Below are 21,164 nucleotides of genomic sequence, written 5' to 3'. Positions count from 1 at the left end.
TCCCCCCTGATCCTTGGGTGGTCCCACGTGGGGATGAAAGTTTAACCTTCTATTCACCTTATTTTCCTGGTGACCAGTCCAATCCTGAGGTTATCTAGGGGACCCACGCTAAGTCAAACTCCTGTGTGATTAAAGACGCTACTTGTGAAAAACAAAAAACAATCCTAAATCCAGGAAATTCCAAGGGGTTCAGAGCTCTAGGTGAAGAGCCCAAAACAAAACCTAAACATATGTATTTTATTATAGCACAGATATATATTCTCATTTTAAGCAGTTATTACTTGTTTACACAAGATTAACTTGTTAAATCTATACATTTTTAACCTTGTAGTTTCCTGGGAGAGCTGAGGCACGTGTGCCCTTGACTGGGCCTGGGCTGCTCCAACAGCATGACTGACCTTTTTCTGACTCCACAAGGAGTGGGCAGTCGGCTGAGTGTTCAGAACAGTGAATCTACACAACCTCACACCTCCTTCTCCATCTCCATCTCAGGCAAGGCTCCTTACTCCTTATAACCTTGCTTCCCCAGAAAGCCCTGGAACCACAGGACCCTGCCATCTTCAGGCAGCCTCAGAAAGTCCCACCCACTCTTCCCTGCCCTCCAGCCCCAGGTCTCTCTACTTTCATCTGAGGTCCCCTTGCACAGAAAAGTGACAAGACTTTCCCTCCTAAATTTGTGATCCTGGCTTGGCTGGAGTCCAGGACTTAGGCTGTCACCACATGGACATCAGTCCGCCAGTGTCCTCCTCCCCCAATTCCAGATTACAGATTCCAGCAGCTCCTATTGTTACCTCAACTTTGGGATCTCAGAAACAGCATGTCCCGAATCCAGCTTTTAATCTCTCCCTAAAACTGACTTCTCACATCAGTCTGGTCTCAAGTCTTCCCAGATGCTCTGCCAAAAGAAAATCTTTATTGTACTTTAGTCTGTCCTTTAGCTCGGAGCCACATTCACAGCACCAGGAAATCCTACCAATTATCTTTAAGGTTTACTGGGAATCTTATTACTTAAATTCCTTTGTAAAAAAAATTAATAAACAGAAACCTCAATTAAAGTTGGCACACCAGAAGGGGAGCCCTCACTGACCTGAGACAATAACAGTATCCAAAAGGAAGAAGTAAGACTCTCTTCTTTCCTGGAAAGGACTTGGCCAATGAAAAGCCATGGACTCTTTGGTGACTATAGCCCTTGTAACTTCCTTCTTTAATCTGTATAAAAGTCTTAGCTCACCTTGGTTGCACACCCCAATTGCAATTCCCTGATGATTCTGGAAAAAAAAACAAAAAAAAAACAAACAAAAAAACCCATCTTTGCAAGTGAAATAGCGTGCAGGCTGTTTGTTTCAGGTCAGCAACTTCCATAGGCACCACTCTGGTCCAGAAGCCACCTTACTCTTTGGAGTGGAATGCACTAGGCTCTCCCAGGTCTCTCTGCCTCCACCCTCAGCTCCCCCTCCCCAGTCTGTTCTCCCCTGAGCAGCCTTTGAAATACTTTAAAACTCAGAGGGTCGTCCTGATTTATTCACAACCCTCCATGGTTCCCAGAATACTGACTGTTGGCTCAGTTGATGCAGACTGTTGACTCCTCCTTAAATGCCCTGTCCCTGCAGAAAGAACCTCCTGCCCTGGGGGAGGAGGTCACTGGCAGACTGATGTCCATGTGGTGACAGCCTAAGTCCTGGACTCCCGAATGCTCCCGGCTCTTGAGCACCTCCAAGGCTTTGCACGGGCCAAGCCCACAGCCTTTAACACGCTCCACACTGCGTCACACAGCCTGTCAGAAATGGGACCACCACACACGCACACCTAAAGTTCTGGAAGCAGGAGACTGAACCCCAGTGCCCTGAGCAGGAGACCCTCCCTGGGGGCTTGCGGATTTGGGTCGGGGGGGCGGAACAGTCACCTGGGCCGGGTCCTGCACCGCGTTGGTTGACATAGGACCCTGTGGGCGCGGTGGTGCCAGGAGACGCGCGGGATAATGGTGGAGACCTAGGCCGAAAATCCCGGAAGCGGGTTCCGCAACCCACTCACTCCTGGACAGTGTGGACGGCGCCCCCTCGGGCTCCTTCCAGTTTCTCTAAGCTCCGCTCCACCGAGTGACCTAGATAGAGCCTTGGGTCCTGCAGACGGCAGCAAAAGCAGCCAAACGACCGCCATCAGAAAGACGCCGGAAGTCCCGCCCCTGGTTATTTCATAATCCGGAAGAGCCCTAATTTGGTGCCTTCATTGGAGAGGAGAACAAGGCTGGTCCGCACAGTCTTCTGGGTAATGTAGTTCCCCTCGCTGCCGGTTTGTGATGTGAAAAGCCCCAGGGCATTAATGCAACTTGTCCTTGAGGGAAGTACAAATTAAAAACACATCGAAGTAGACCCAGCAAAGCCTTTATGTATAACCTTTACAAAATTCTGATTTAACTCTCATTTCTCAACATAAAAGTTGATACAGGATTAGCAAAAAAGCATTCCAGTTGTGAAAAGGCTGAAAGTAGCCACAGTCCTACTTGTTCTTGTTGTTTTTATAAAAATCTTGGAAGAATTTTCAAGTAAGAAAAATCAAGTCAATAAGATTTTGGAATAAAAAATTAAAAAGGGAATTATATGCAACTAAATATCCCTGTGTTCTTCATCATTGGCTAAGAGAATAAGTATATAAAATTAGATAATGAAGTCTGTCGTTGATACTGTGGACCTAAGTAAACCTCAGCGGCACTAATCAAGCATGACACATTTGCTTGGGATCAAAGATTTGCAATTGCGGACACACATTCAAGTGACAACCAAAAGGTGTCCAGCTGGGGAATAAAAGTCAGGAGATTTTAAAGGCAAAGAGGGGTTTGCGTTACAAAGAATTTTAATTGAAGTTGGCTGCAGAAGCTAGTCTTTGCTGAACAGGGTTGAGTGCTAAGCCTATCACTAGAGGGAGGTATAAGCCCATTATTGTGGCAAGTTGAAGGCGTTTTTGCAGTGTCCTTGGAACATTTGCAGGTTGGCCCAGATCAAAAGTTCAGGGTTTCTAAAAAGAAAAGAAATTGAGTTATTTGTAGTGAGGTGGGTGGACCTAGAGTCTGTCATACAGGGTGAAGTAAGTCAGAAAGAGAAAAACAAATACTGTATGCTAACACATATATACGGAATCTAAGGGGGAAAAAAAATGGTTCTGAAGAACCTAGGGGCAGGGCAGGAATAAAGACGCAGACGTAGAGAATGGACTTGAGGACACGGGGAGGTGGTAGGGTAAGCTGGGACGACGTGAGAGAGTGGCATGGACATATATACACTACCAAAGGTAAAATAGATAGCTAGTGGGAAGCAGCCGCATAGCACAGGGATATCAGCTTGGTGCTTTGTGACCACCTAGAGGGGTGGGATAGGGAGGGTGGGAGGGAGACGCAAGAGGGAGGGCATATGGGGATATATGTATATGTATAGCTGATTCACTTTGTTACACAGCAGCAACTAACAAAACAATGTAAAGCAATTATACTTCAATAAAGATGTTAGAAAAAAAAAAAGTTCATGGTTTCACATGATGGGAAAGTGCAGGAGGTCCACTAATTAATAGCCTCCCAGCTCCATGTTAAAATCCTTTGACATGAGTGACTCCTTTTTATTTCACATTTCACAACACTATTAATTTGGCATGCCTTGCAGGACTTCTCAAACCATATGTAAAAATGATCACAGCATATGCACAAACTATATCATAATAGCAGGTTTCTTTTATTTTAAAAAAAATCATAAAAATTGAAATAAGAAGAAAACACATAAGATATTGAGCCACCTATACTTTTTAAGCATTAATATATAAATAATAAGTAAATTCAATAAATACTACAAATTAATGAGAGAAATATTTAACACCCGTGAAGGCAAAATTCTTGTATGCCACTTGAGATTAGAATTACCAGAAAGAAACTAAATTTTCTAAAAATAAAAGAACCGTATTTTCCATCAGGAAAATGCAAATGCAAATGAACCCAATCAGATTGATGAGACTCAGTAAGTCTGACGTTAGTAACTAAATGTTGGTAACACTAAAGATATTAGTAAATATCATAAACTAGCATTGGGTATCTATTAAAATTATTTTGCAGTAGTGTTTAGTATTATACATTTACTTTAAACCTGTGTCCCTTCGTGCAAAAAGTACTTTCTATTGATATATGCACTACATAAACCAGTATATCAATCAGGGAACATGTCAGATAGCTCTAAGTAGCATTGCTATACCTGCCAAAAACAAGAAGAAAGAAAGCAAAGAAATTAAAAATTCAAGAGTAGAATATAAAATTGAATTTATGATATTTGGACCATAGGAATCTATCTTTTAAAAAAAAGGAAAAAAGTCTTGACATATGTGTTAAGGGAAAATTTCAGAGACATTAATTTTGGAATCCATTTGGCTTTCATGTACTGATTCACAAACTGGGAATCATCCAGTGTAGCAAACAGGAAGGAGCTCCAAAGAGCTATTCAGAATGCACAGATTACTTAAGATTACTGAGATAAAATTCCTGTCCTTGAGGACAAGGAATTCATACAAGGCAGTTGCTGATTGGTCATAGCTGGGTTAACTTTTCTTATATGGGGTACAGGGAAGTTTGGGAGCTAGGGTGTGAAAAACTAAAGCTGAGCAGGCGTATTCTGATTGGGTGGCCTTAGGTTTCCACTTCTGACAGAGCCAGATACTTACAAAAAATAGAAATTGAGGTAGGTTCCAGCATGGGGACTTGAGATGTAGCATGAGCCACTCTATCTTGGGATTAGTTTAGATATTTTAACACATGATGGGGGAAAAATAAAAGTAAAATCACAAATATTATACTGTTTTTTTGGATTTTATGAATAAATCTGCTATTTTTGTGACTATTTCCACAGAAGTGTTTCTGAGTTATATGATTTAATTTTTCTTAAGGATATACCTGCAAGTGAAATTACTGTGCATATCATATGATATGTATATGTATACCATCTCAAAAGAGTACAACTGTATTTTCTAAGGTTAATTACCGATTTCTATTTATTATTATTATTATTTTATTTATTTATTTATTTTTTGGGGGGCTGCATTGGGTCTTCGTTGCTGCGCACGGGTTTTCTCTAGTTGCAGTGAGAGGGGGCTACTCTTTGTTGCGGTGCCTGGGCTTCTCATTGCGGTGGCTTCTCTTGTTGCGGAGCACAGGCTCTAGGCATGCGGGCTTCAGTAGTTGTGGCACACGGGCTCAGCAGTTGTGGCTCGCAGGCTCTAGAGCGCAGGCTCAGTAGTTGTGGCACATGGGCTTAGTTGCTCCACGGCATGTGGGATCTTCCCGGACCAGGGCTCAAAACTGTGTCCCCTGCATTGGCAGGCGGATTCTTAACCACTGCGCCATCAGGGCAGCCCTATTATTATTATTATTGGCCGCACGGCATGTCGGATCTAGGTTCCTGGACCAGGGATTGAACCCTCGCCCCCTGCACTGGAAGCGTGGAGTCTTAACCACTGGACCGCCAGGGAAGTCACCCAATTTCTATTCCCTCAAGAAATATATGAGAGTGGTAACTGTTTCACATCTTTATCAATTCGGTATTATCTGTTCTTGAATTCTAGTCATTCAAATGAGTGTGTAGTAGTACCTCACCATGGCTTTAAATTGTGTTTACAATGGTGATTAATGACAAGGAGCATATTTTCATTTTCTTCTTTACCATTTATACTTCTTTGGTGATGTATACCTTCAAAACTTTTGCAAATACTTTAAATTGTGTTATTTTTTTATTATTGGTATAAGGACTATTTACAAATTGAGAATCAGTCATTTATCACGTAAATTTCTTGCAAATGTATTTCCCCAGGTTGTGACTTGAGTTTTCACTTTCTTAACTGTCTCTTGAACAGCAAAGTTTTATTTTTGATTAAGCTTCAAATAATCAATTTATTTTCTTTGGTTGATGATATTTCTGTCTTTTTAAATAGAGATCACCATCGTGCCAGGACTTGGCCCATTCTGGAGCAGTGCTGCATAGCTTTGTGGTTATACATTACAGACACCAGATGCAGCCAACCTGGTGTACAACTTTGTTCAGCTGCTCATCAGATCCCTGCCTTTCAGCAAGTACATTTATCTCCCTGAGACTTGATTTCATCCTATGGAAAATGATGCCTGTAAGGCACCTGCTTCATGGGGAGGCTGTGAGGAAAAGCCAAAATAGAACCATTTAGGGCAAGGCCCACAGGAAGAGATGCCTAAAACTTGCAGATGAAGATGCAAACCATGTTCCTGAAAAGGAGACCAAAGTATGTGTACACAAGGACAACCATGAGCTGACTGGATGTGTGCCACAGCTGGCTTCAGACTGCAAGGGAACTCCTGCCTCTGGATGTCTGTGGGAAGCTCCTCAGTGTGGCCTCGTTGGGGCCCTGGTTGTTTCTTGCTCACATCAAGGTCCAGTGTGGGTCAGAATGGAGCTCTGGGGAGCACAGTTGTTCAGGGACCCAGGTGCCTTCTCCTGTCACCATCTGGCTTTAAGTTTGCTCTGGCATCATCCTGTTTGCATAGGAGAAATGAGAGAGGAGGGCAGAAGTCATAACCTCTTGCACACAAACATCCCTTCCACTCACATTCCATTGACAGGAGGCCACACCTGGGTGCCAGGACTGGGACGTGTGGTTTACTGTGTTCCTGAGGAGATAAGAAAATGAGCTTGGTTTACAATCCCATGGGATGCTGAGAAGGTGAAGCTCACCTTGCTGGAGTCGTTTTCTAATTAACCTAATTAACTGGATCTGAAATATTCTGTGCATCAGTCTACTACTCTTTTTTTTAAATTGAAGTATAGTTAATTTACAATGTTGTATTAGTTTCAGATGTACAGCAAACTGATTCATATATACGTATATCTTTGGATTCTTCCCCATTATAGGTTATTACAGTATATTGAATATAGTTCCCTGTGCTATAGCTACTCTTTAAAAGTTCTCATTTTGCTCTTGACAAATAGAATGATAATCATTTCTGTGGCTTTGGGTTGCTTGAGGATCTAATGAGATAATGCACAGAAGTGCATAGAACAGTGCCTTCGTCATAGGAAGTGGATCAACAAAAATAAGTTATTTGTATTATCCGTGTAATAATATGAATCATAATGAATAATAGTGATGTACGTTTTCTTGTAGATTGTCTTCCCAACTCAGGAGAAAAGGAATATTTCTTCCCCTTGAAATTACTCTCTCTACTATACTCCGCATCCCACCCTTTCCCACATTCTTCATTCATTTTATTCATCCCCCCCCCCCTTTGTCCATCAGACTATCAGAGGCTTTTCCTTGCACTGTGTCTCCCTTGCCTTTGTGCCCTAGAAATACCAATATGATATTTGGCCTTGTCTCTCTCACATCTGACTATAAAGGAAGGAAGCTGGAGCCATCAAATGAGTGGATTGGCTTCCCTGCCATGTTGTGGCCTCTCCCCTCTTAGTCCTTCTTCACACTGCTCAGTCAGCCAGTAATTGTCCCTGTCGAGCCCTAATTCATATCCTGAGTCTGTTCTTTCTTTTTTCTTTTCTTTTTTTAAATTTTTTTGGCTGCGTCGGGTCTTAGTTGTGGCACACGGGATCTTTCGTTGTAGCACGCGGCTCTCCAGTTGTGGCACGTGGGCTTAGTTGCCCCGCGGCATGTGGGATTTTAGTTCCCCAACCAGGGATCGAACCCACGTCCCCTGCATTGGAAGGCGGATTCTTAACCACTGGACCACCAGGGAAGTCCCAAATGAGTCTGTTGTAAATGCTCTCCCATCTCCTTTTCCAGGTTCTCCTCTTGAATATCTCAAACCACCTTGAGCTCACCATGAATAACAGAATTTTCCCCCCAATTTCAGTGAACAGTCCTGTCATCCAAACAAGTTTGAAATCCAGATTCAGCCTTTGGTCATAATACTCCACACACAGTGCTGAGAAATTGTGACTGCATCACATAAGCCTGTTCTGATGTCTGGGTGTCTCTCTTTTGCGACTGGGTTCCAATGTTATGAGTGTTTCTATACAGGTACCATTTTGCCATGCATCTTTTATCCATTCTCTTCATGCCCTGATGATTGCTGGGTAGTTGATTATTTTATAAGCTGTTGAAACATTTGTACCTACTTCTATTGCTATTTCTGCATTTCTTAGCTAGAAATCCTGTATAAAGAAAACTTTTCCATAATTTTCTATTTGGCTACCTCAAAATACATTTTGTACAGAAAAGGGAGGAAAGAGCTAGATCTGTTCACTCCAGCAATTTTCAGGATAATTATTTGGAGCACTATCATCCTCCTCAAACAATAACAAATGTTTATTTCTCGGGGATAAGATGCCCCTTTTGCACACATGCTCAGACTGTGATTGTGGCAGCCAGTGTCCTAGTAGGAAATAGCATTTAGTTAAGTTGCTCTTCTTTTCCGATGTCTCATATTTTAAAATTAACCGTATTTGTCTCAGTCCATTCGAAACTGCTATAAGAAAGCACCATAGACTGGGTGGCTTATAAACAACAGACATTTATTTCCCACAGTTCTGGAAGCTGGAAGTCCAAACTCAAGGTGCTGGCAGATACAGTGTCTGGTGAAAGCCCATTTCCTAGTCCACAGACAGCCTTCCTTCTTGCTATATCCTCCCATGACAGGAGGCGATGGGAAATTTCTGGGGCTTCTTTTATAAGGACGCTAATTCCATTCATGAGAGTAGAGCCTTCATGAGCTAACCACTTCCCAAAGTGCCTCATTTCCTAATACCATCACGTTAGGCATTAGGTTTGATCATATGAATTGAGGGAGACACAAACGTTGACACCATAGCAGTATCTATTTCAGGAAATTGAGTTAGAAATATTTTATGGAAAAAATAGGGACTTCCCTGGTGGCGCAGTGGTTAAGAATCCACCTGCCAATGCAGGGGACACGGGTTCGAGCCCTGGTCCGGGAAGATCCCACATGCCTCGGAGCAACTAAGCCAGTGCGCCACGACTGCTGAGCCCGTGCTCTAGAGCCCGCTAGCCACAATTACTGAAGCCTGCGCGCCTAGAGCCCGTGCTCCACAAAAAGAGAAGCCCCTGCTCGCCACAACTAGAGAAAGCCCGTGCTCAGCAACAAAGCCCCAATGCCACCAAAAATAAATAAATGAATTTTTTAAATAATAAATAAATGGAAAAATAGCTGGGCTAGGGACTTCCATGGCTGTCCAGTGGTTAAGACTTTGCCTTCCAATGCAGGGGGTTCGGGTTCGATCCTTGGACAGGGAACTAAGATCCCACATGCCTCTGGGCCAAAAAATGCAAAACATAAAAGAGAAGCAGCATTGTAACAAACTGAGGGACTTCCCTGGCGGTCCAGTGGTTAAGCATCGGAGCTTCCACTACAGGGGGCATGGGTTTGATCTCTGCTCAGGGAACTAAGATTCCGCATGTCCTGTGGTGTGGCCAAATAAACAAAAACAGAAACAAAGAAACATTGTAACAAATTCAATAAAAGACTTTAAAAAATGGTCCACATCAAAAAAAACAATTTTTTTTAATATAGCTGGGCGCTTCCCTGGTGGTGCAGTGGTTAAGAATCCGCCTGCCAATGTAGGGGAGACGGGTTCAAGCCCTGGTCCGGGAAGATCCCACATACTACAGAGCAGCTAAGCCTGTGCACCACAACTACTGAGACTGCGCTCTAGATCCTGCGAGCCACAACTACTGAGCCCGCGTGCTGCAACTACTGAAGCCCGTGCGCCTAGAGCCCATGCTCCGTAACAAGAGAAACCACTGCAACGAGAAGCCCATGCACCGCAACTGAGTAGCCCCTGCTCACCACAACTAGAGAAAGCCCGCGTGCAGCAAAGGAGACCCAACAGCCAAAAATAAATAAATAAATTAAATAAATGTATTATTTATATATATATGTGTGTGTGTGTTTGTGTGTGTGTGTGTGTGTGTGTGTGTGTGTATTAGCTGGGCTTGCTGGGGTTTCAACACAAACACTGAGATGTACCCATGCAGGAATGAATTATTTTGTGTGGGAAACAGGCAGAATGCCACATCATCTACTTCCTTATGGGCCTCCTTACAGCTGTCATCCATTTCCCCTGTCATGATCCTGGCTGAAATCTTTTCTTTCTTATCCCTTTGTTACTGACCAGGGTTCTTGGCCTCCTTAATCAAAATTGATCAGAGGCCAGACAAGAAATTCAGGCAAGGCTTTACTGAGTCTCATGCTGCAGCACTAGGGAGCAAAAAAGCAAGTAACAGTTTCCCTTGCTTGCTCTCTGATGTGGGGGTGAGCTGGTCCCTTAAATGGGATGAGGGTAGGGGCAGAATCATAGGTTGGAACGGAGGTATGCTTAGGTGGTCTGCCCATGCCCTTGGTGGTGCTTTGTGCAGGGCTCATGCACAGTACCCTGCTTTTGCTTCCGACACCTCAGAAGTGGCAGTTGGGTTTTTGGTCTTTTGTATCTTGCTGTTCATAATTTGCCCTAAAGCACATGTACACAGTTATTTTTAATCCCTTATAGTTTCTTTGTATCTGTTGCTTGAGGAGATGTTCGTCCAGGTGCAAGCACTGCAGCAAAGGGTCCCAGGTCCCAGGTCACAGCCTGTCTCACCTTGAATGCATACACTGAAGCCTACAAAATTATCTCTAAAGTTCTGATCTATAGGAAGTTGGAAAGTAATAAGATAATATTTTTTGGTTGCCAACTATTGAAAGCAGGCATTTTGTGACAGTGACACTGTAGTGTGTGCATCAAGGTTTTTCTTTGGGTTCCTGCTGGCTGAATGGAGTCTACAATATAATGTCTCCCCTTAAAGGGATTATGTTTTCAAAAAATAGAAGGGACAGAATAAATATGAAGATATTTGGATAATAACATAAACTTAAATTTATAATTTATGTTAAAGCGCTTTCACTTTTTGAAAAATAAATCTTCTGTATATGTTCCAAACTTCATGAATTTATTTAAACATTTATAGAAAGCAAAGTTTTTCTATTGTCCACCTGTTTAAGGGACACCCAACATTTTCTTCCGCAACATCCTAGTAATGGCCATGTGTGAAGTCTGTTCTCTCTAGACCCTGAGCAAACACGCTGAAACGCACAGAACTGTGAAACTTCAGTCTGCATGTATTTGAACAGTAGCAAGATAAAGTTTATTAGTTCACATCTATGACTGTAGGTACTTTGTATCTGAGTGATATCATGATATCCTCGGAGCAGGCTCAACCAAGCAGGAGGAGAGCCCAGAGAGAGAGAGAGAGGCCCCCAAGACAAGGTCGGGCGGCGGGGGGCGGGGAGTACACAAGCAGATGTCATGAGGGAATTTCATTGGTGCCTTGTAATGTCACTAGGTCACAAGGGAGGACAAGGGGAGCTTGTGTCAGGGGCCACAGCCTCATCACTCTGGTGTACTCAGTCACCTGGGCGGGGTGCTCACAGACTGTGGGGATGGTGAGGCAGCAGAATACGAAGTTTAAAAAATTTACCATACACTATGTCCACTTGCTCAGTTAGGAGCATCTTAAATGACAAGATACAGGAAACACAACAGGGAAACTGGGTGTGTCCCCTTTAGAAACATCCAATGCCTCGCCTCCTTCGTTGGAGCCTCTGTAGGCCCTTTGCCAGCTCCAGTATCCCGCCTCTGGGACATTGGCTCCAAGGAGCAAAGACTCCCTCTCCCGGGCGGATGCAGGACAAGAACTACATTACCCTGAAGGCTATGCTCCGCGGAATGGCCGTGAGCGCCGATCTGATGACGTCACAGAAAACGGGGCGTTACTGGCTCGCGTTGTCAGCGGCGGGACTTCCTGTGTCGCCAGGGAGGCCGTTTGTTCGTGATGGGGCGGTTGTGTCTCTATCTTAGGTGACTTCTACCCAGGTCGTCGGGACGGAGCGGGGAGGACAGCCAGGAGGGCCCACCTGCGCCTTTGTACGACCTGGGAGAGGGTCAGCTAAGCCCGCTGGACTCGCCGGTCTCCGGCGCCCTCACGTGGCCCTACGCTCCCCGCGGTGCGATGGCGGCACTGGTGACCCCGGCGCAGGTGAGTGGACGGTGCGCCAGGCCACGCCCGCTCGGACCCCACCCACGTGGCCGAGGCGCGCTGCTGTGCAGGATGGTGGTGTCCTGTGAGTCGTCACCTTGTCCTCCCCAGGGCATTGTTTGTCGGAGCCTCGGGATGGGGTCGCTTGTGCTCCGGGTGGGAATCCAGGTTAGGGGCTTCACGCGGAGGGTCCCATTTCTGTCAGTCAGTGGGACGCTGTGTGGTAGGGAGAGATGTGGCTTCTCGAATCCCCCTGACCCCACACCGCTGGCGTGGAAGGACCCGCAGGGAGGAGCGCAGGCCGCACAGTCCGGAGACCTTTCTGTGTGTTGCGGCCCTGCCCCTTCCCGAGTCTAGGACCTTGAGCAGCTTTCCCTGCTGTTCTTGGTTATGTTTTGTTTTGTTTTTCTTGGCTGCGTGGTGAGGCATGCGGGATCCTAGTTCCCCGACCAGGGATGGAAGCCGTGCCCCCTGCATTGGGAGCGCGGAGTCTTAACCACTGGACTGCCAGGGAAGTCCCTGTCCTTGGCTTTTATGCTAAAGTTCCTCCAACTGGGTTGAGGGAACTAGAAAAACCACAAAGGTGACGTGTATCCCCCCGAGTCCAGCACGGTGCAGGGAGCATCACTCTGGCTCTCTTTCCACGGAGGTGCCTCCTGAGCCTTTGTTGATCTTAGAGGCTCATCCCTGGGGGAAGCTGACCCTTGGGCTTCCCAGCTGTGTAACCTCTACAAAGATAAGGGCTGGGGTGGGGAAGAGGCAGGAGTAGCCTGCAGCAGCTTGGGGATTGCAGCCCTACTAGGACAGAAAAGGTGTCAGGACAGGCAGGGCACCCAGAAGGCCAAGGAATTTGTCTTCCAGTTTACAGCCAGTGGAACTGGCTTCCCACTGAAACTGTTTTCCTGTTTGAGGTTCAGTTACATATGGTAAGTGGCGATAGTGTGCAGGAGTGTGGTGTCCCTTTGGACACAAAAACACAAGAGGTCCTGGGTAACTCCATAGCCATGGCCCTGAGTACCCTCATCATAGTCCTGATTGCTGTCAGGCCTTGTCTTATTTGTTAAACTGCCCATTCACTTGGCTCCTTCCTCACTTTATTTCAGACTCACTCCAGTGTGCTGTCCTGAAAGAGGCTTTCTGTGGTGCCCTGTCAAAAGCAGACTGTGACCTCTTGTCTTCTCGCTCTATTTTCTTTATTTTTTATTTTTAAAATGTATTTATTTTATTTTTGGCTGTGTTGGGTCTTCGTTGCTGCATGCAGGCTCTCTCTAGTTGCGGCCAGCGGAGGCTACTCTTCCTTGGGTTGTGCGGGCTTCTCATTGCGGTGGCTTCTCTTGTTGTGGAGCATGGGCTGTAGGTGCGCGGGCTTCAGTAGTTGTGGCTCACAGGCTCAGTAGTTGTGGCGCACAGGCTTAGTTGCTCCGCAGCACGTGGGATCTTCCCGGACCAGGGCTCAAACCCCTGTCCCCTGCATTGGCAGGCGGATTCTTAACCACTGCACCACCGGGGAAACTCTATTTTCTTGACTTTGGAATCTTTGGGTCCCTCTGACGTTGTCTTGCTCATTTATATTGTTGCTTGTTTAGCATCTCTTTCCAGCCCTAGCCATGAGTGCCTGTTGCTGCTCTCTGCCAAGACCTAGAACAGCCTGGGCTTGTAAAGGGTACTCAATAAATGGTTAAATGAATGAATGGGTCTCCCACTCAGGTGCTCCCATCACACTTATAATAAGTACAACCTCCTGCACTGTGGCCCACAGGCCTGTACTGGATCTGCCCCATGACTTCCTCCATGCTTCTTCCTCTTCCCTCTTCTCTTACTCACCGCACTCAGCCAGGAGGTCCTGAACTTGCAAAATTCCTGCCCAATTTGCAGCTTTTCCCCTTGCATTTTCCTTTGTCTGGGGCCCTGTTCCCAGATCTCTGTAGGGCTGCCACTCCCCACTCTTCCTGTGCATCACTGTCACCTCTTAGGACAGTCTTTTCCTGGCTGTTTTTATTTTAAACAGTATTTTTTTAATAGCTTAATAAATGGCATACCCAGCTTTATCTAGTTTCTTTTTTTTTTTTTTAGAAATTCACGTTCTTTTATTTATTTATTTATTTATTTATGACTGTGTTGAGTCTTCGTTTCTGTGCGAGGGCTTTCTCTAGTTGCGGCAAGTGGGGACCACTCTTCATCGCGGTGCGCGGGCCTCTCACCATCGCGGCCTCTCTTGTTGTGGAGCACAGGCTCCAGACGCGCAGGCTCAGTAATTGTGGCTCACGGGCCCAGTTGCTCCGTGGCATATGGGATCTTCCCAGACCAGGGCTCAAACCCGTGTCCCCTGCATTGGCAGGCAGATTCTCAACCACTGCGCCACCAGGGAAGCCCTATCTAGTTTCTTAATAATCACCTAGTAAATGAAGCAGAGGTGTATTTTCTTTTCTTTTTTTTTAATTATTAGCACCTTTAATTATTATTTATTTATTTATTTGACTGTGTTGGGTCTTCGTTTCTGTGCGAGGGCTTCCTCTAGCTGCGGCAAGTGGGGGCCACTCTTCATCATGGTGCGCGGGCCTCTCACTATCGTGGCCTCTCTTGTTGCGGAGCACAGGCTCCAGACGCGCAGGCTCAGTAGTTGTGGCTCATGGGCCTAGTTGCTCAGCGGCATGTGGGATCCTCCCAGACCAGGGCTCGAACCCGTGTCCCCTGCATTAGCAGGCAGATTCTCAACCACTGCGCCACCAGGGAAGCCCTCCTGGCTGTTTTAATTCTAGCTAAGATACCCCTGGCTCCCATCTGCCCATCTTCTGGCAACTCTGTGCCATCTTTTGCTGACTGGATGTTCAATTCCCACTTCTGTTCCTTTTTTTTTAATATACAACAAAATTTTAATTATGTACTAAAAATAAATTACAGGAAAGAGCTTTAAAATGCTACAGAGGACAAAGTCACGATAAACATTCCCACTGAATTCCCTTGGGGGGGTGGGGGAGGTGAGATTGCAGTACTCAAGAAGATAAATATCACAAATATATCAAAAACTTCAAATTGTCTCTGCATTCACACACTGACATGAGCTACAAACATTCCTTCACAGAGACTGTACTCATTAGCCTACCACAGAACCAGATTTTGTCATAAACTACAAAACTTTTAATACAAAATCGTGTTTATATATTTATAATTCATATACATGCCCTATCTGTGATTTTAGAAAATAAAAGCTGCACACTGTATAGACACTCTTAACTCATAGCTGTAGGCAACATTTTTGGTTGGAATTTCTCCCCCAATAAAATTAATGGCATATTTTATGTACATGAAAGCTAAACTGCATAAAGACAGTTCAGTTTCCCAGATATGCATCTCCTTTTAGGACAGGTTTATAAATTTAAAAAGGCAAGACAAATGTACACCTCAGAGTCATTTTCTTAGCTACAAGAGTTGTCATGTAATTTCTGTGAAGTTTCTGATACATGCATTTATGTAATACTGGTATTGAAGGCAGTAAAGCAATATGTACTTTTTTTTTATTTTTATTTTTTTAATGCTATTCTTGTCTGCTTACATTATTTTTATGTATGTATGTATGTATGTATGGCTGTGTTGGGTCTTCGTTTCTGTGCGAGGGCTTTCTCTAGTTGTGGCAAGCGGGGGCCACTCTTCATCGCGGTGCGCAGGCCACTCTTCATCGTGGTGCATGGGCCTCTCACTATCGCGGCCTCTCGTTGCCGAGCACAGGCTCCAAACGCGCAGGCTCAGTAATTGTGGCTCACGGGCCGAGTTGCTCCGCGGCATGTGTGATCTTCCCAGACCAGAGCTCGAACCCGCGTCCCCTGCATTGGCAGGCAGATTCTCAACCACCATATTGCGCCACCAGGGAAGCCCGCCATATGTACTTTTAATGTCGTGGCTCGATAAAGGCTTCATTGTCATTCCAAGCTGATTCTTGATACAGTGATTCATAACTTCTCTAAAAATTAAAATTTCAATGCAACACCGTGTTAAAGAGACTCTAAATAGACTTCTTAAAATATTTCCCTGAAATATCCTTTACATAAGACAGATTTCACTAACATTAGATTAAGTAAAAAGGGGAAAAAAAGAATTAAACATGGCACAAGTGTGCATGAAAACTAATGCTCCTCAGCCAGTCTTCATGTCTTAGGAGCCATAAATAGAATGCTTAAAACCAACAAACAATTTCACACTCTGCGGCAGCCATCTGTGATTGATTGTAAACTTTGGTTTATTTTTATTTGAGTTCTCATTGTACAGCAAGCATGAAAAAAAGAAAGAGTGGAGTCCATGTGGGGATGAACTGTCAGTCGGTCTGTCTTTAATCTGGCATGATGAGACACCTGGTCAGTCAGGCCTGCTTTGATAGAGTTTGTTACAGACTGCCTTATGTTTTCCTCTGTCAAATTATCACCCAGGGGCTTCAATACCTGTTCCCATAGTGTTTCAGCAATCTGATCAATCATTGTTCCAATTTCTCTGAACTCCCCAGAGTATGTAACATATGCCCAAGTACAAAGAGACGTCAGTGCTAACCCCATGACAAGGTTACACAGACGGCTATAGAGTTTAGGCCAACGAAGCCAGTCAGTCCTGAGATTATATACATAGCAAACATGACTGCAAACAGTGTGGCAGGGGTACGAGCAGCATAGAAGATATTTTTGCCATCATTGTGCTTTATAAAATTTGCATAGGTTTCTTCTATTTCAGCCTCAAGCTGGTCCAGATAATGATGGTAGAATTCATCTCCACCCATTTTTTTTACTGAACAAAACTGTTTAATCGCCACTTCCTTGAGATCCAGGTGTTTTCTCTTCCAGATCTGAAGGTGCAATGTAAGACTTGTCCCCACCGCCTACCTGCTCCATACTTTCTCTCTTACTCCTGCTACTGCAGCAAAATTATTAACTTCAGCTGTTGCCTGAAGCATGGACTTTTTACATAAATTTTAATGTAAGCCTTAAAGTATTCTACAAGATCTCTACAAGTGACTTTAGATCCACTTATCTCTTTTGCTACCAAATTTTCTGGGGCAAGTAGCACTGGAACCAGCTTTCAAAGCTCTCGTTTAAACTCTTCATCAATATCTTTCAATCTCCCATCAAAACTAGGATTAGTTGCAACTTTAAGACTAGGATGTGGCAAAAGGAAGCAACCAAGATTTGAGAAACAATTGTGAATGTGCTTCCTTACATTCTGTAGCTCTTCAGGTTGATTTTGTTTTACCTGAAATCTCTTTTCAAGGAATTGGTTTCCACCTTCCAAACCATATGAATGTTCATAAGGATAACTCCAGTTTCGAATCAAAAGCATTAACGTCTGAAATGGTTTCTCGTAGATTTCTTTCATTGCAAGTCTGCCATATTCTATAAATAAATGCAAGTGTTGAAGATCATCTTCTTGAATATTTTGAGACAAATTATATACCTGGAGAGAGCTAGTCATAGTGCTCAGAGCAAACACTGTTGCACAATCTCTGATAGTTGACTGGCACCCTGGGTATCCATTAACAGCACAGCCACTTTTGTTCATTCCAGACATATGCCTGTTGTTTCTCTTTTGCAACCAACTCGCCATGTAAGGCCAGTCAGTGGTTCATTGTTTCCACCAATCCAACTCTGAGAATCCTTGTTATACATATATCTAAGCATGAAGTCCAGTAGAAATGATTTCCCTTTACAAAAAGCTCCTGCTTCACTACTATGTGAAGATCTCGTATGTGCTCCTGTAGCAATATCTGCTCCAAAGCTTCTTCATCAAGCTCAAAATTACGGTCATCTTCATGTGCAAGAAAAATCTGTACTGGACATGGTTTCTTCATAACCTCATCAGAGTTTACTAGGTCGTCATCTTCATAATTCTCACCTAGGAGGGTCGTGGACGAGGCGTGGTTAACCCGGGTGTTTGGGTCGCTGGTTCGCCGCCGGCGCCACAGCCCCTCGTGCAGCTGCTGCCTCCGCACTGCCTCGCCCCCCCCCCACCTTTTTTGTTTTTGTTTTTTTTTTGCCACGCAACATGGCTTGTAGGATCTTAGTTCCCTGACCAGCTATTGAGTCTGAGGCCTCAGCAGTGAAAGCGTGGAGTCCTAACCACTGAACCACCAGGGAATTCCCCCACTTCTTTTCCTTAAATTTGAGGTTGTGGTTGATTTTCTAGAGCTGCCTGGGCCTCAGGCCTCTGGCTGTGACATGGAGGTGACGATGGCATTTACCTTGTGGGCTGTGGATTAGTGAAAGTCACAAAATACACTGAACACTTACCTGGGCCAGGCACTCCACAGCATCTGGTGGGGGAACATTTTCTCTTTAGTTCTAAGAATTGGCATAGTGGAAATGATTGTTGTATTGATGTGGAAATTGATGCTTGGAGAAATGATGGGATGTCGTCCTCCCCATGATCACACTGCCAGCAAGTGTCAGATTTCCTATATATATATAAATTTATTTATTTATTTTTGGCTGTGTTGGGTCTTCGTTGCTGTGTGTGGGCTTTCTCTAGTTCTGGCGAGCAGGAGCTACTCTTCATTGCGGTGCGTGGGCTTCTCATTGCTGTGGCTTCTCTTTGTTGCGGAGCATGGGCCCTAGAGCACACGAGCTTCAGTAGTTGTGGCATGCGGGCTCAGTAATTGTGGCTCACGGGCTCTAGAGCACAGGCTCAGTAGTTGTGGCACTCGGGCTTAGTTGCTCCGTGGCATGTGGGATCTTCCCTGACCAGGGCTCGAACCCGTGTCCTCTCCATTGGCAGGCGGATTCTTAACCACTGTGCCACCAGGGAAGTCCCGAGTGTCAGATTTAAGAGTATTCATTCAAACCCCAGAAATCTGGCTCCAGAGCGAGGGATCTTTAGTCACTTTACCGCAGCGTGTGAAGCCCTCAGCCTGGGGCAGGTGCACCGTGAGGACCAGGGAGGCTCAGCACCTGTCACTTTGCTGTTACCATTGTTGGAATTATCATCATGATCATTTTTCCCAGAGCACGCACCATCTGCCCCCAGTCCTTATGGAACACCATTGTCTGTGTCATCTCCAGTGGCTTCCTTCACGGGAGGCTTTTCTCTCAGCCACAGTTGCGTTATATTCAGAGGCTGCTTCCACCTCCCCCTTGAGCCCAACACAGAACTCGGCGATCAGCAGGCCTCGGTGGTTCAGGCCTGGGTCTCTCTGCATCTTCACCAGCAACAGAGTGACAGGGTTGATCCTATCCAAGTGCACAAGCCCAACACCACTACCTGTGTTTGACTCTCCAGGTATTGGTGACCTTCAAGGATGTGGCCGTGACCTTTACCCGGGAGGAGTGGGGACAGCTTGATCTGGATCAGAGGACCCTGTACCAAGAGGTGATGCTGGAGATCTGTGGGCTCCTGGTCTCACTGGGTAAGTGCTCAGCTCTCACACCTGTGGGGGACCCCACCCTCCTTGTTTCCAGGCTGATCAAGGTCACAGGAGTCACCTTTCCTCCTCCCCACAGGCCCTGCATTTTTCTGGTCACTTCTCCTCCTGCCTGGTCTCCCTGTGTCTGTAGCAGTGATCGGTGGGATAGAAACAATGTCCTTCTGAACACCAGCCCTCATCCCAGTGCCCAGCACCCTCGGGCCTCAGTTTGAGGTCCTTGTTGCAGATTCCACAGGAGGGAAGCTGACTGGCCCAGCCTGGTGGGGTCAGATGTCCCCACAGCCCAGTTAGCAGGGCTGTTCTCAGACGAGTGGGTGAGTCAGGGAGACCCCTACATGGCACTTGTCATCAGTGCCACCCAGGGATCTTCCTAAACAGCACAATCTTGGTTCAAAGGCCCCTGGTGTCTATGTCATCATCACATGCTTTCTGAGGCCTGGGCTGTTATCCTCCCCTGGGCAGGAGATCATTTAGAAGGTGCACAGGAATGTCATGGAATGCCACAGGTGGACACCCTGCAAAAGCCAGTCCTTTTACCTTCTCTGTCTGGCACGCTGATTGTTGTCAAGAGAAAGTCTCAGATCAGTGTGAGTGAGTATTCCATGGCCCCCTTTGTGGCTAATTTTTCTGTTCAACAGAGGGGCCAGCCTCTAGCTCACAGCCCTGAGTCTTCTACATGAACTTGCTAGGACCTTAATGCCACTATTTTGACTTCAGCGTTGTGGGGGTTTTTTGGTTTTTTTTGTTTTTTATTGGAGTATTCCCAGGGTCCCGTGGCTGTGTGTGAAAGTGGCATGCCCCTGCGTGGGGCTGGCTTCCACTGATGAAGTTCAAGGGAAGTGGTGTTGTGTAGACAGACAGCACCACCCTCTACAGCAGTTGCAGCCCAGGAGTGGTGTTTGTACCGTTGGATTCCCAGTCACAAATCAACATTTTCTTTACTTTGGGAGCCGCTACATTCATGGTCTTGTTCCTGTCATGAAGTCCCAGGTAGGATGGAAGGGTTTCATTCTCCTCATCAAAACACCTGCGTCCTGTTTTTTTCTCCATCCACAGGGCATCCAGTTCCCAAACCGGAGTTGATTCGCTTGCTGGAGCATGGGCAGGAGCTGTGGACGGGAACAAGAGGCCTCCCACGTAGCACGTGCCCAGGTAGGAGCCAATAGCTGCTGGGCAGGTGGGTTCACAGCAACCTTGAGAATGCATGGGGACTAGTGCCTCTGAGCTGCTGTGTGAAACCCCCTTTGTGGGGTCTGGTGGTTTCTCTCACATCAAAGTATAGTGTGCATCAGCTGGCCAGCTTGGGACCAAACCATTATTTAGAGACCCAGGCACCGTCTTCTTCTTTTTTTTTTTTTTTTAATTTTTAATTTTCTCTTTTTTTTTTTATTGAAGTACAGTTGACTTACAATTTGTGCTAATTTCTGCTGTACAGCAAAATGACTCAGTTATACACATATATAATTCTTTTTTTATATCCTTTTCCATTATGGTTTATCACAGGATATTGAATATAGTTCCCTGTGCTATACAGTAGGACCTTGTTGTTTATTCATCCTATATATAATAGTTCGCATCTGCTAATCCAAAACTCCCACTCCTTCCCTCCCCACCCACCCTCCTCCTTGACAAACACAAGTCTGTTCTCTATGTCTGTGAGTCTGTTTCTGTTTCATAGGTAGGTTCATTTGTGTCATATTTTAGATTCCACATGTAAGTGACATCATATGGTATT

The 21,164-nt window shown here is 45.3% G+C and overlaps 2 protein-coding genes and 1 pseudogene across 29 annotated transcripts in view; 1 reads left to right on the top strand and 2 right to left on the bottom strand.

Moving 5' to 3' along the window:
* The window catches only part of LOC309617267 (uncharacterized protein), a 42,101-nt gene extending 32,215 nt beyond the window's left edge, over positions 1–9,886 (bottom strand). For 2 of the 16 annotated variants that reach the window (XM_082369299.1, XM_082369308.1), the window contains exons 1-2: positions 1,088–1,547; positions 792–895 (exon numbers count right to left, since the gene is read on the bottom strand). Coding sequence is in view for 8 of the 16 variants with exons in the window: in XM_082369301.1 (XP_082225427.1) it covers positions 1,088–1,268; positions 1,904–1,936 (214 nt within the window). In the remaining 8 variants the exon portion in view is untranslated. The other 14 variants (XM_082369304.1, XM_082369296.1, XM_082369310.1 and 11 more) reach the window with 14 other exon arrangements.
* Positions 1–21,164, top strand: part of LOC309617261 (zinc finger protein 550-like) — a 148,315-nt gene that overhangs the window by 60,452 nt on the left and 66,699 nt on the right. For all 12 annotated transcript variants that reach the window (XR_014237860.1, XR_014237861.1, XR_014237862.1 and 9 more), the window contains exons 1-3: positions 9,931–12,033; positions 19,285–19,411; positions 20,486–20,581. Coding sequence is in view for 3 of the 12 variants with exons in the window: in XM_082369275.1 (XP_082225401.1) it covers positions 12,007–12,033; positions 19,285–19,411; positions 20,486–20,581 (250 nt within the window). In the remaining 9 variants the exon portion in view is untranslated. Of the gene's footprint in view, positions 12,034–19,284; positions 19,412–20,485; positions 20,582–21,164 lie in introns of those variants that run through there.
* On the bottom strand, positions 15,542–19,276 carry LOC309617287 (atlastin-2 pseudogene; annotated as a pseudogene). Its single transcript has one exon. The product of its transcript is annotated as an atlastin-2 pseudogene (transcript).

Source organism: Balaenoptera borealis, assembly GCF_965194805.1.
Source record: "Balaenoptera borealis genome assembly, chromosome: 19".
In the NCBI taxonomy this organism is placed as follows: domain Eukaryota; kingdom Metazoa; phylum Chordata; class Mammalia; order Artiodactyla; family Balaenopteridae; genus Balaenoptera; species Balaenoptera borealis.
The sequence above is the reverse complement of the archived record's forward strand: the minus strand, read 5'-3'. Positions and strand labels throughout refer to the sequence as shown.